Source organism: Salvelinus sp. IW2-2015, linkage group LG36 (assembly GCF_002910315.2).
Source record: "Salvelinus sp. IW2-2015 linkage group LG36, ASM291031v2, whole genome shotgun sequence".
NCBI lineage: Eukaryota > Metazoa > Chordata > Actinopteri > Salmoniformes > Salmonidae > Salvelinus > Salvelinus sp. IW2-2015.
The window spans coordinates 5,987,124-5,999,308 of NC_036875.1; the positions used below are offsets into that span (position 1 = coordinate 5,987,124).

The 12,185-nt window shown below is 41.5% G+C and overlaps 1 protein-coding gene across 3 annotated transcripts; it reads right to left on the minus strand.

Moving 5' to 3' along the window:
* Positions 1 to 250: 250 nt before the first annotated feature.
* Positions 251 to 11,615, minus strand: commd6 (COMM domain containing 6). 3 transcript variants are annotated; one of them, XM_023981703.2, is made up of 7 exons: positions 11,489 to 11,615; positions 10,876 to 10,934; positions 4,990 to 5,055; positions 4,816 to 4,892; positions 2,872 to 3,040; positions 982 to 1,134; positions 251 to 719 (listed from the first exon to the last, which is right to left on the minus strand). In XM_023981703.2, exons 1-7 carry the CDS (start codon positions 11,511 to 11,513, stop codon positions 669 to 671), a joined length of 600 nt encoding a protein of 199 aa, XP_023837471.1. In that variant the 5' UTR covers positions 11,514 to 11,615; the 3' UTR covers positions 251 to 668. The 3 variants fall into 3 exon arrangements, with proteins under 3 accessions (XP_023837471.1, XP_070293675.1, XP_070293674.1); XM_070437574.1 differs by having other exon boundaries at positions 11,485 to 11,566; XM_070437573.1 differs by lacking the exon at positions 11,489 to 11,615 and having other exon boundaries at positions 4,990 to 5,137; positions 10,876 to 10,929.
* Between the last annotated feature and the right edge of the window lie 570 nt (positions 11,616 to 12,185).

Sequence of the window (12,185 nt, forward strand, 5' to 3'; positions counted from 1 at the left end):
GTCTCATCCCTGCAATAGAGTTCCAGACACTTGCAGAATCTATGCAAAGGTGCATTGAAGCTGTTCTGGCTCGTGGTGGCCCAATAACCTGTATATCCATTGTTTTGTCAAAATTGCTCAAGCTCAGTAAATTTTGTTGGGGTTCATTGATTGACTTAAGACTGGACCACTAAGGAACACGCAATCTCTTGGAAAGCCATTTTGGTGTATTGTCGCACTGAAAAATAAAACTCGATCCCAGGGAAAGGTATTCAGTAAACTGAGGCAGGTTTTACTCCATTTTTTCCCCATTTATTTTATTTTTTATTTTTTTACAAACAAAGCATTTGTGTTTAGCGAGTCTGTCAGATCAGAGGCAGTAAGGATGACTAGGGATGTTCTCTTAATAAGTGTGCGAATTAGACCATGTTCTGTCCTGCTAAGCATTCAAAATGTAACGAGTACTTTTGGGTGTTAGGAAAAATGTATAGGGTAAAAAGTACATAATTTTCTTTGGGAACGTAGGGAAGTAAAAATATAAATAGTAAAGTACAGATACCTTAAAGTATTTTTACACCACTGGAATTCAGCATTCGTGGACACAAAATACTATTGAGCGTAAACATTACCAATAATGTAAATAAGAGCATGGCATTCTCATCAAGCAGGGGTTTCTGGGCCACAGAACGTCATACTGTTTCCAAAACAGCTGCCATCTCCTTGAATTGCCTGTAGAAGTTCTGCAAAGAGTAGGAAAAGTCTGTCAGTAAATAGAATAGATCAGAATTTGTTCAGAATTGTTTTTCTGATGCAATGTTTCCCTCTCACTCTCACACAACAGGCCGGGTTACCAACAGAGCAGGATCCTAAAGTGTTGGGGTAAACTGCGTAAGGTATTTTACATAGAGTAAAGGACGGTTGTACACTAGCACCATATAAGCAAAACCTTCAATCATCTCAAACATCACTCATCCATTGCTTTAAGATGAAGAATAAACTGACCTGGAATTGTGCAATGGTCATTTCAAAGGACCGTTGGGAGATCTGTCCAGAGGTGTCTGCGATCTTCAACAGGAGGGAGACGTGGGGGGAGTTGAGAGAGCGACAGGTGTCCGAGCTCACCGCCATGCCCAGCTTCCACTGCATGTCCACCAGCTAGACAGGCACACCAGGGGTTAAATCAACAGCTCACTTGCAACTACAGATGGCAAAGCACTTACAGTATATTTAAAAAGTATGGATTGTGGGTTCGATTCCCACAGAGGGACCAGTACGGGAAAAAGTACAAAAAAGTATCACCTCACTCAGTAAGTAGTATAACTAAAGTACTTGACTGTATTTAAAGACATGGATGACTTGTATGCTGTGTGATGACTTAACAAAATATTGATTGATATACTGTATATTTAAGTAGGCCTTTATGCCAATAAGTAAGTTAGGGTTCCCGAGTGGCGCAGCGATCTAAGGAACTGCATCTCACTACATACAACCTGGTTCGAATCCAGGCTGTATCAAAACCGGCCGTGATTTGGAGTCCCGTAGGGCAGTGCGAAATTGGCCCAGCGTCGTCCGGATTTGGCCGGTGTAGGCCGTCATTGTAAATAAGAGTTTGTTCTTAACTGACTTGCCTAGTTATTTATAAATACATATATATTTTTTAACACCTACAGTAAACAGGACTGCTATAGGCCCATGTCATTTCAATAAAAACCTTGAACCCATCTGTCCCTGACTTCTGTAAATAATGTGTATTTTACACTCCAGCAGTGGCCTTACATTGAGATAAATATCATAGGACAAACTTTTAGCATTTCTTCCTCAAAGCGCCATGGTCTGCTGCACCATGTGCATTTTAACAGTAGAATAGCCGGGAATCGAGTAGCCTACCAATAACCGCCAGTCTAATAAATCAATGTAATAGACACAATCACAAATAAATCTATTAAGATTGTGTTGAGTTCATGAAAAAACATGGTACTAAGACAATTTATCTCAAAATAACAGAACAGCATGTTTTGTTAATTTAGCAGACATCACATGCTTACATTCTCCAGACCTTTACAACAATGAATGACGGAATATAACAGAATCCAATAAAATGATCATTAGCAAATATCGATTTGGGAACTATCATCAGTGGGCATGGCGCTATGGTTATTCTAGGAAAACATTTTGTAAGGGAGACCATCTGTAAAACATTGTGTTGTTTGGCAAAACAAGGTTCATTAAAAACCTTGGGAAAATGCTCTTTCGGATAGGGTATAGCAATCAAAACGTTTGGCAGGCATGGACCGCTGTCGGATTATGTGGAAAAGTAAGCAAGCGCCAACAAGCTTGATAAGACGCCAACAAAAAATCCTGCTGGAGGTCAAACTAGCATTAAATGGCAACAATGGTACGATGCAACTTTTAAATAAGGACACTGTAGATAAGACGGCATTCAATCATTGATCAATTTGTGCAGTGTGACTGCTTTGCAGACGCTCTGGAAAGTGGCTTCAGTCATGTTGTGGAAGACTATGATTGGTTGATAAGCTGAATTAGGTGTATTATACTGTAGCTTTGTCTGGGGCAAAAGCCTGCACTCACACTTGCCCTTTGTGGGTAAAATTCCCCATCCTTAATTAGGAGAATCCAATACCCAATTCCTAAACTTCTGGCCACTTCAAGGGCTGCATACTTCCTTGCTATACCTTGCCCTCTATAATTTCGAAACCATATCAAATATACGCAAGTACCTATGGCGTAGGAGCTAGCCTGGTGGTCCATAGGACTTGGCTATACAGCAAAGATAGATATGGGACCAGGCTAAGGAGCAAGGAGTTGACCTGGAATTAGGCAAGAGAAGAATCCATTGTTTTGGTGGGCTCCAGTAGCCGGGTGTAGGCCTACCTGTCCGATGCTAAGCATGGCTTGGGACTCTTGGTGCGTGTTGACTAGGGTACCCTGGTCACTCCATAGCCGGTGGAGCACCTGAAGGGCAGCTTTGGACCACTTACTGCTGCCCTCTCCCAGCCTAGCAACCAGTACATCAGCAGAGAGGTTGTTCTTTTCAGTCGACCTGTTCAAAATAGAACAAATGTGTTAATTTAACACAGACGTCTGGACCCGGTCAACATACACAATGAATTTGGACCCCTTCCCCTTTTCCACATTTTGTTACGTTACAGCCTCATTCTGAAATTCTCAGAAATCTACACACGATACCCCATAATGACAAAGTAAAAACTGGTTTATAGAAATTTTTGCACATTTAGAAAAACTTAACTGAAACATCACATAAAATATTCAGAACCTTTCAGTACTTTGTTGAAGGACCTTTGGCAGCGATTATAACCTTCAGTCTTCTTGGGTATGACTACAAGCTTGGCATACCTGTATTTGGGGAGCTTCTCCCATTCTTCTCAAGCTCTGTCAGGTTGGATGGGGAGCGTCGCTGCACAGCTATTTTCAAGTCTCTCCAGAGATGTTCCAAGTCCGGGCTTTGGCTGGGCCACAAGGACATTTGGAGACTTGTCCCGAAGCCACTCCTGCATTGTCTTGGCTGTGTGCTTAGGGTCATTGTCCTGTTGGAAGGTGAACGTTCGCCCCAGTATGAAGTCCTGAGCTCTCTGGAGCAGGTTTTCATCAAGGATCTCTGTACTTTGCTACGTTCAGCTTTCCCTTGATCCTGACTAATCTCCCAGTCCCTGAAAAACATCCCCACAGCATGATGCTCACACCACCATGCATCACCGTACGGATGGTGCCAGGTTTACTCCAGACGTGACACTTGGCATTCAGGCCAAAGAGTTCAATCTTGGTTTCATCAGACCAGAACTAAAGCGGGCTGTCATGTGCCTTTTACTGAGGAGTGGCTTCCGTCTGGCCACTCTACCATAAAGGCCTGATTGGTGGAGCGCGAGATGGTTGTCCTTCTGGAAGGTTCTCCCATCTCCACAGAGGAACTCTGGAGTTCTGTCAGAGTGACCATAGGGTTCTAGGTCACCTCCCTGACCAAGGCCCTTCTACCCCGATTGCTCAGTTTGGCTGGGAGGCCCGCTCTAGGAAGAGTCTTGGTGGTTCCAAACCTATTCCATTTAAGAATGATGGAGACCACTGGGTTCTTGAGGGACCTTAAATGCTGCAGTAATCGTTTGGTACCCTTTCCCAGATCTGTGCCTCGACACAATCCTGTCTCGGAGCTCTACAGACAATTCCTTCGACCACATGGCTTGGTTTTTGCTCTGACATGCCCTGTCAACCATGGGCCCTTATATAGACAGGTGTGTGCATTTCCAAATCATGTCCAATCAATTGAATTTACCACAGCTGGACTCCAATCAAGTTGTAGAAACATCTCAAGGATGATCAATAGAAACAGGATGCACCGGATCTCAATTTCGAGTCTCATAGCAAAGGGTCTGAATACTTATGCAAATGTTTATTTTATTATTATTAAATACATTTGCAAAAGAATGATGAAAACCTGTTCCCGCTTTGTCATTATGGGAAATTGTGTGTCGACAGATTAAAAATTACATTTCCTCATCAATTTTAAAATATAGCTGTAAAGTAACAAAAATGTGTAAAAGGGGTCTCTATACTTTCCAAATGCATTTAAACCCACAACTCACCCACCATGGAATATCCTTATGACTCTCCAAATAAATAAAACCAATTACTTTAGTAACAAATCATAGCCATGGCCCTGAAGCCACTACCCACCACTGGTTCCTGACCTATCCCAAAAGGGGAGCAAACAAAATCAATGTGCTGAACGCCGGATATAGTATTTTTTGGGCAACTTGCCGATGAGTGTAGAAGTTGGTTGCAGATCACAAACAGCTACAATACCTGAACGTTAAGAAGAGAAATTGGACAACCTCCTGTAGAGCCTCTTGGTCAAGTCGGATCCCAGCTCTTTGAAACTTCTGTACAGAAAAAGGTAGAAAACGTGTTACAAAATCAGATCATGTAAATATGGTTCATTTTAGGGAGAGAAAGGACAGTGGCAATGTGTTGACTTACATCAGAGATTTCAGCGGAATCCACTCCCCTGACCTGTCCTTGGAGATGACTCAGAATCTGCTGACACTGCATTAAGAGATTATCAGAACCACATCCTCAATAACAGCTCCTGAAATGGTGACTGATGACTGCTGCATCGATGCACTCTCTAATACAAAAGTATTGCATTTCAATACATCTGACTGGTCGGTCGCTGTATCTATGCACTCTAATACATAGGACTACGGTCTACCGACCAATTGGGATATTTGGTCCAAATATTTTTTATTTGTTTCTGTCAATGGTGACGCAGCTGAACAAGTGTAGCTGGTGCCAGTATAGATGTATGGACCAAACCTGTCATCATTTGAAATAAATGCATGCACATATAAATAGATAAATAAAGGCACACATGAATTGATGAATGAATGCCAGGGCTTGTCCTCTTGTCCCGGACAAGTGAAAATAGTAACCAAAAAAATAAAGTGATATTTATATATTATTATTTATATTTCAGATTCTTCAAGTTGCCACCCTTTGCCTTGATGACAACTTTGCACACTCTTGGCATTCTCTCAACCAGCTTCATGAGGTAGTCATCTGGAATGCGTTTCAATTAACAGGTGTACCTTCTTAAAAGTTATGTTGTAGAATTTCCTTTCCTTAATGCATTTCAGACAATCAGTTGTGTTGTGACAAGGTTGCAGTGGTATACAGAAGATAGCCCTATTTGGTTAAAGACCAATCTCCATATTAAGGCAAGAACAGCTCAAATAAGCAAAGAGAAATGACAGTACATCATTACTTAAAGACATGAAGGTCAGTCAATATGGAAAATGTCAAGAACTTTGAAAGTTTCTTCAAGTGCAGTTGCAAAAACCATCAAGCGCTATGATGAAACTGGCTCTCATGAGGACCACCACAGGAATGGAAGACCCAGAGTTAACTATGCTGCAGAGTATAAGTTCATTGCAGCCCAAATAAATGCTTCAGAGTTAAAGTAACAGACATCTCAACATCAACTGTTCAGAGGAGACTGTGTGAGTCAGGCCTTCATGGTCAAAATGCTGCAAAGACATCACTACTGAAGGACACTGATAAGACTTGCTTGGGCCAAGAAACACGAGCAATAGACATTAGACCAGTGGAAATGTGTCCTTTGTTCTAGAGTCCAAATTGGAGATATTTGGTTCCAACCGCAGTGTCTTTGTGAGACGCGGTGTGGGTGAACAGATGATCTCTGCATGTGTGGTTGCCACTGTAAAGCATGGAAGAGGTGGTGTTATGGTGTGGGGGTGCTTTGCTGGTAACACTGATTTATTTAGAATTCAAGGGCCACTTAACCAGCCTGGCCACCCCAGCGATACGCCATCTTATCTGGTTTGGGCTTAGCGGGACTCTAGGCTGTGTAAGGGTTATATTACCAAGTAGGAGAGTGATGGAGAGCTGCATCAGATCACCTGGCCTCCACAATCCACCAACCTCAACCAAATTGCGATGGTTTGGGATGAGTCAGACCGCAGAGTAAAGAAAAAGCAGCCAACAAGTGCTCAGCATGTGGGAACTCCTTCAAGACTGTTGGAAAAGCATTCCAGGTGAAGCTGGTTGAGAGAATGTCAAGAGTGTGCAAAGCTGTCATCAAGGCGCAGGGTTGCTACTTTGAAGAACCTCAAATATATTTTCAATTTGTTTAAAATTGCTTGGTTACTACACGATTCCATATATGTTAGGTGTCCAAACATTTGACTGGTACCGTATGTATGTACACTACCGTTCATAAGTTTGGGGTCACTTAGAAAATGTCCTGGTTTCTGAAAGAAAAGCTATTTTTTTTGTCCATTAAAATAACATCAAATTGATCAGAAATACAGTGTCCTCAACTGGCAGCTTCATTAAATAGTACCCGCAAAATACCAGTCTCAACGTCAACAGTGAAGAGGCGACTCCGGGACGCTGGCCTTCTAGGCAGAGTTCCTCTGTCCAGTGTCTGTTCTTTTGCCCATTTTAATCTTCTTTTTATTGGCCAGTCAGATGTCTTTTTCTTTGCAACTGCCTAGGCCAGCATCCCGGAGTTGACGGAGACTGGTGTTTTGTGGGTACTATTTAATGAAGCTGCCAGTTGAGAACTTGTGAGGCATCCGTTTCACAAACGAGACAGTATAATGTACTTGTCCTCTTGCTCAGTTGTGCACCGGGGCCTCCTGGGTCAATTCTGGTGAGGGCCAGTTTGCGCTGTTCTATATAGGGAGTAGTACACAGCGTTGTATGAGATCTTCAGTTTCTCGCATGGAATAGCCTTAATTTCTCAGAACAAGAACAAAGCTCTTAGTTACTGGCCATTTTGAGCCTGTAATCGAACCCACAAATGCTGATGATCCAGATACTCAACTAGTCTAAAGAAGGCCAGTTTAATTGATTTTAAAAATCAGAACAACCGTTTTCATAATTGCAAAGGGATTTCCTAACGATCAACGAGCCTTTTAAAATGATAAACTTGGATTAGCTAACAATGTGCCATTGGAACACAGGAGAGATGGTTGCTGATAATGGGCCCCTGTACGCATATGTAGATATTCTATAAAAAATCTGCCGTTTCCAGCTACAATAGTCATTTACAATATTAACAATGTCAACACTATTTCTGATCCATTTGATGTTATTTTAAAACGGAAAACAAAAAAAAATGTTATTTTCTTTCAAAAACAAGGGAGGCGATGACCAATTTTGGCAGGACATGCAAAGACATGAGTTTAGAAAGGGCTTGGAGCTCACATGGTCAGTATCCTCACGTAGCCTATTCAGATATAAATCACGTGGCTTGGAATGTGTTAAATTTCCAACAGAACAATGCAGTGACCCCAAATTTTTGAACTGTAGCGTATGTGAGATATATATACACACACACAGTTGAAGTCGGAAGTTTACATACACCTTAGCCAAAAACATTTCAACTCAGTTTTCCACATTTTCTGACCTTTAATCCTAGTAAAAATTCCCTGTCTTAGGTCAGTTAGGATCACCACATTATTTTAAGAATGTGAAATGTCAGAATAGAGAGAATTATTTATTTTAGCTTTAATTTCTTTCATCACATTCCCAGTGTGTCAGAAGTTTACATACACTCAATTAGTATTTGGTAGCATTGCCTTTACATTGTTTAACATGGGTCAAACATTTCAAAAAGCCTTCCCACAATAAGTTGGGTGAATTTTGGCCCATTCCTCCTGACAGCTGAGTCAGGTTTGTAGGCCTCCTTGCTCGCACACGCTTTTTCAGTTCTACCTATACATTTTCTATAGGATTGAGGTCAGGGCTCTGTGATGGCCACTCCAATACCTTGACATTGTTGTCTTTAAGCCATTTTGCCACAACTTTGGAAGTATGCTTGGGGTCATTGTCCATTTGGAAGACCCATTTGCAACCAAGCGTCCTCACTGATGTCTTGAGATGTTGCTTCAATATATCCACATAATTCTTCTTCCTCATGAGGCCATCTATTTTGTGAAGAGCACCAGTCCCTCCTGCAGCAAAGCACCCCCACAACATGATGCTGCCACCCCCGTGCTTCACGGTTGGGATGGTGTTCTTCGGCTTGCAAGCATCCCCCTTTTTCCTCCAAACATAACGATGGTCATTATGGCCAAACAGTTCTATTTTTGTTTCATCAGACCAGAGGACATTTCTCCAAAAAGTACGATCTTTGTCCCCATGTGCAGTTGCAAACCGTAGTCTGTCTTTTTTATGGTGGTTATACACATCTAGATGTGTATAAGAGACAGCTTGGAGACAGAACGCGTCTCCTTCCTGAGCAGCATGGCGGCTGCGTGGTCCCAAGGTGTTTATACTTGCCTACTCAGCAAGGAAGAAGCCACTGCTCCAAAACCGCCATAAAAAAGACAGATTACGGTTTGCAACTGCACATGGGGACAAACATCGTACTTTTTGGAGAAATGTCCTCTGGTCTGATGAAACAAAAATGGAACTGTTTGGCCATAATGGCCATCGTCATGTTTGGAGGCTCAGCAATGGGGGAAGCTTGCAAGCCGAAGAACACCATCCCAAACGTGAAGCACGGGGGTGGCAGCATCATGTTGTGGGGGTGCTTTGCTGCAGGAGGGACTGGTGCACTTCACAAAATAGATGGCTTTATGAGGATGGAAAATGATGTGGATATATTGAAGCAGCATCTCAAGACATCAGTCAGGATGTTAAAGCTTGGTCTCAAATGGGTCTTCCAAATGGACAATGACCCCAAGCATACTTCCAAAGTTGTGGCAAAATGGCTGAAAGACAAAGTCAAGGTATTGGAGTGGCCATCATAAAGCCCTGACCTCAATCCTATGGAAAATCTGTGGCCAGAACTGAAAAAACGTGTGCGAGCAAGGAGGCCTACAAACATGACTCAGTTACACCAGCTCTGTCAGGAGGAATGGGCCAAAATTCACCCAACTTATTGTGGGAAGCTTGTGGAAGGCTACCTGAAACGTTTGACCCAAGTTAAACAATTTAAAGGCAATGCTACCAAATACTAATTGAGTGTATGTAAACTTCTGACCTACTGGGAATGTGATGAAAGAAATAAAAGCTGAAATAAATCATTCTTTCTACTATTATTCTGACATTTCACATTCTTAAAATAAAGTGGTGATCCTAACTGACCTAAGACAGGGAATTTTTACTAGGATTAAATGTCAGGAATTGTGAAAAACTGAGTTTAAATGTATTTGGCTAAGATGTATGTAAACTTCGACTTCAACTGTAGATATATATATATCTATATATGAGAGGAGTTATGCCAATGCAGTTGAACGTTCTGAGGGTGACAATTCCTCCTCCATAGCCGTTAAGTGATAATTAATCTTTCCGTTTTGTTCTGTTTCTGTTGTTTTTCAACCTATGAAGAATTCCAGTGACACTACAACACATTAAAGACTTGGATACCCATTATCCTGAATGCTAATTCAATAAAAACGTCTTAAATTCACTGCTCTGTTTTGCTTGTTTACAGCGGGTGATTTCTTAGAAGGGATCCAGTTTGTCAAATTTACATCAGATTTGACTTTTCGTAGCAGGTCGGGAGTTAGGTTAAGGTTTGGAAAAGGTTTAGCTAAAATACAAGAAAATATACACTTTTGATGTTAATTTGACAAAAGCTGAATCCCTTCTAGCCATGACCCTGTCAGAGTTGCTCTCGTGTTATTACGTCGCCAACATTCCGAGAATTAAGTTCTAAATGGGCACTAACATGGTGGCCGTTCTAAAACCTGGCCTAACTGAGTATACAAAACATTAAGAACACCAGCACTTTCCATGACAGACTGACCAGGTAAAAGCTATGATCCCGTATTAATGCCACTTATTAATTCCCCTTCAAATCAGTGTAGATGAAGGGGAGGAGACAGGTTAAAGAAGGATTTTTAAGCCTTGAGACATGGATTATGTATGTTTGCCATTCAGAGGGTGAATGGGCAAGACAAAAAAAATGTCAGTTCCTTTGAACAGGGTATGATAGTAGGTTCCAGCTGCATCAGTTTGTGTCACAAACTGCAACGCTGCTGGGTTTTTCATGTGCAACAGTTGCCTGTGTGTATCAAGAATGATCCACCACTCAAAGAACTCCCAGCCAAATTGACAACTGTGGGAAGCATTGGTATCAACACAGGCCAGCATCCCTGTGGAACGCTTTTGACAACTGGTGGAGTCCATGACCCGAATAATTGAGGCTGTTCTGAGGGCAACTCAATATCAGGAAGGTGTTTAAAAAAAGGTTTGGTATACTCAGTGTATATGGCTCTGGATTGGCCTATCACTCCAATCAGTACAGCTGAAAAAGACGTGGTACTATTTCAAGCGTCTCATCTTTCTCAATGAATGCCAAGAGAAATGACAGCTACAGGATGTCCTTACTGTTTCTGCCAATAAATCTGGAGGGAGTCTTCCAATGTTTTCCACAGTTTTGTCAACGCCTAAAAACCACAGAAGTTGATTAGTAAGTTAAAAAAAATGGCTAGCCCATTAGCTACTTAGCCAAGTCAGTGAGTATGTAACGTTAGCGAACTACCGATACCTAGCTATTGGGTATCTTCCCATTTATTCATTAGTTAGATCCTTCACATATACCTACAGTCATTGGAATTATCGCAATTAAATTATGTGCGCACATACATAAGTTAGAAAACAGTGTTAACTATGCAAGTCTTCACATCAGCTACAAAAAGCGTAGCTAGCTATTGCGCGTCTTCCTATTTGCATTTATTCTTTAGTTGGATCTCAATTCGATTATTTATGCACATCGCAAAGTTAGTTAACACTGTTTCTTATGGAAAGTCTTGATATCAACTACAAAAATAGTAACGTTAACTATCTGGTTAGCACTTGACAACAGATAAACGGGGAAACCTTAGGCTTGGCTGTGTTTAACGTCGTTACATTGCTCGCGTAGCTATTAGCTAACCGTTAGCTTGTTGTTAGTTAGCTAGCTATGTTAACGTCTCATATTATGTTGAAATACTGCACCCACTAGGCGATGAATCCAACCCCGGCATCTCTGATCGCAAGTAGGGGTGGAAAACGGAGGATCAGAGTAGATAAGCAACGAAGAAGAGGTCACCACAGTAAAATCACAGATAGAACAATGAGCCACACATTTCACCGGATGAGTAAATGTGAAGCATCCGGTTGGCGGTTCCACTCACACCAAATGTGGTTATTAGAGGAAGCCCATTGGCCGGCAGTGGGAGAAGATGGATTTTGACCGACATTTTGTAAATTTGTTTAATCGACGAAACATTTAATGTCATACTGAATTACGCTTTGGAAACAGAAATGTAACCGAGTGGACTGCATTTTGTATACTTTAACCTTTGCCAAAGTTTCAAAAAACGGTGTTGTTTAGATTGATTGCAAGCGTGAATTTAGTTATTGCACTCGAGCACTTTATGTAGTGGGCGTTCTTTTCTTCTATGGTATAACGGCGTTCACAACAATTAAAATGTGCTTTCTGACACCTACTGTGCGGGGGATAATACGGATCCCAAAAATAGAGCAAACATTTGGGTCAAATTGAAATATCATACTGTAATGACCTGACTAGATCATAAATGAACAATTGTCCAGACAGAGGTTTGAGTTTGCGAATTGACGGTTTATTAAACCAACTTTACACAGGCTACTGTTTGGCCGTAGCCCACGCCAAATAAATGACAGATAACCCACAA

Bases quoted from the DNA above. Each gene is read 5' to 3' on its own strand.
- commd6 (XM_023981703.2), bottom strand. From the start codon at position 11,513: ATGCCGGGGTTGGATTCATCGCCTA. The intron at 10,935-11,488 runs GTGGGTGCAGTA...TGTGGTTTTTAG, and splicing joins GGGGTTGGATTCATCGCCTA to GCGTTGACAAAACTGTGGAA. The intron at 5,056-10,875 runs GTAAGGACATCC...CTCTTAATGCAG, and splicing joins CAGATTTATTGGCAGAAACA to TGTCAGCAGATTCTGAGTCA.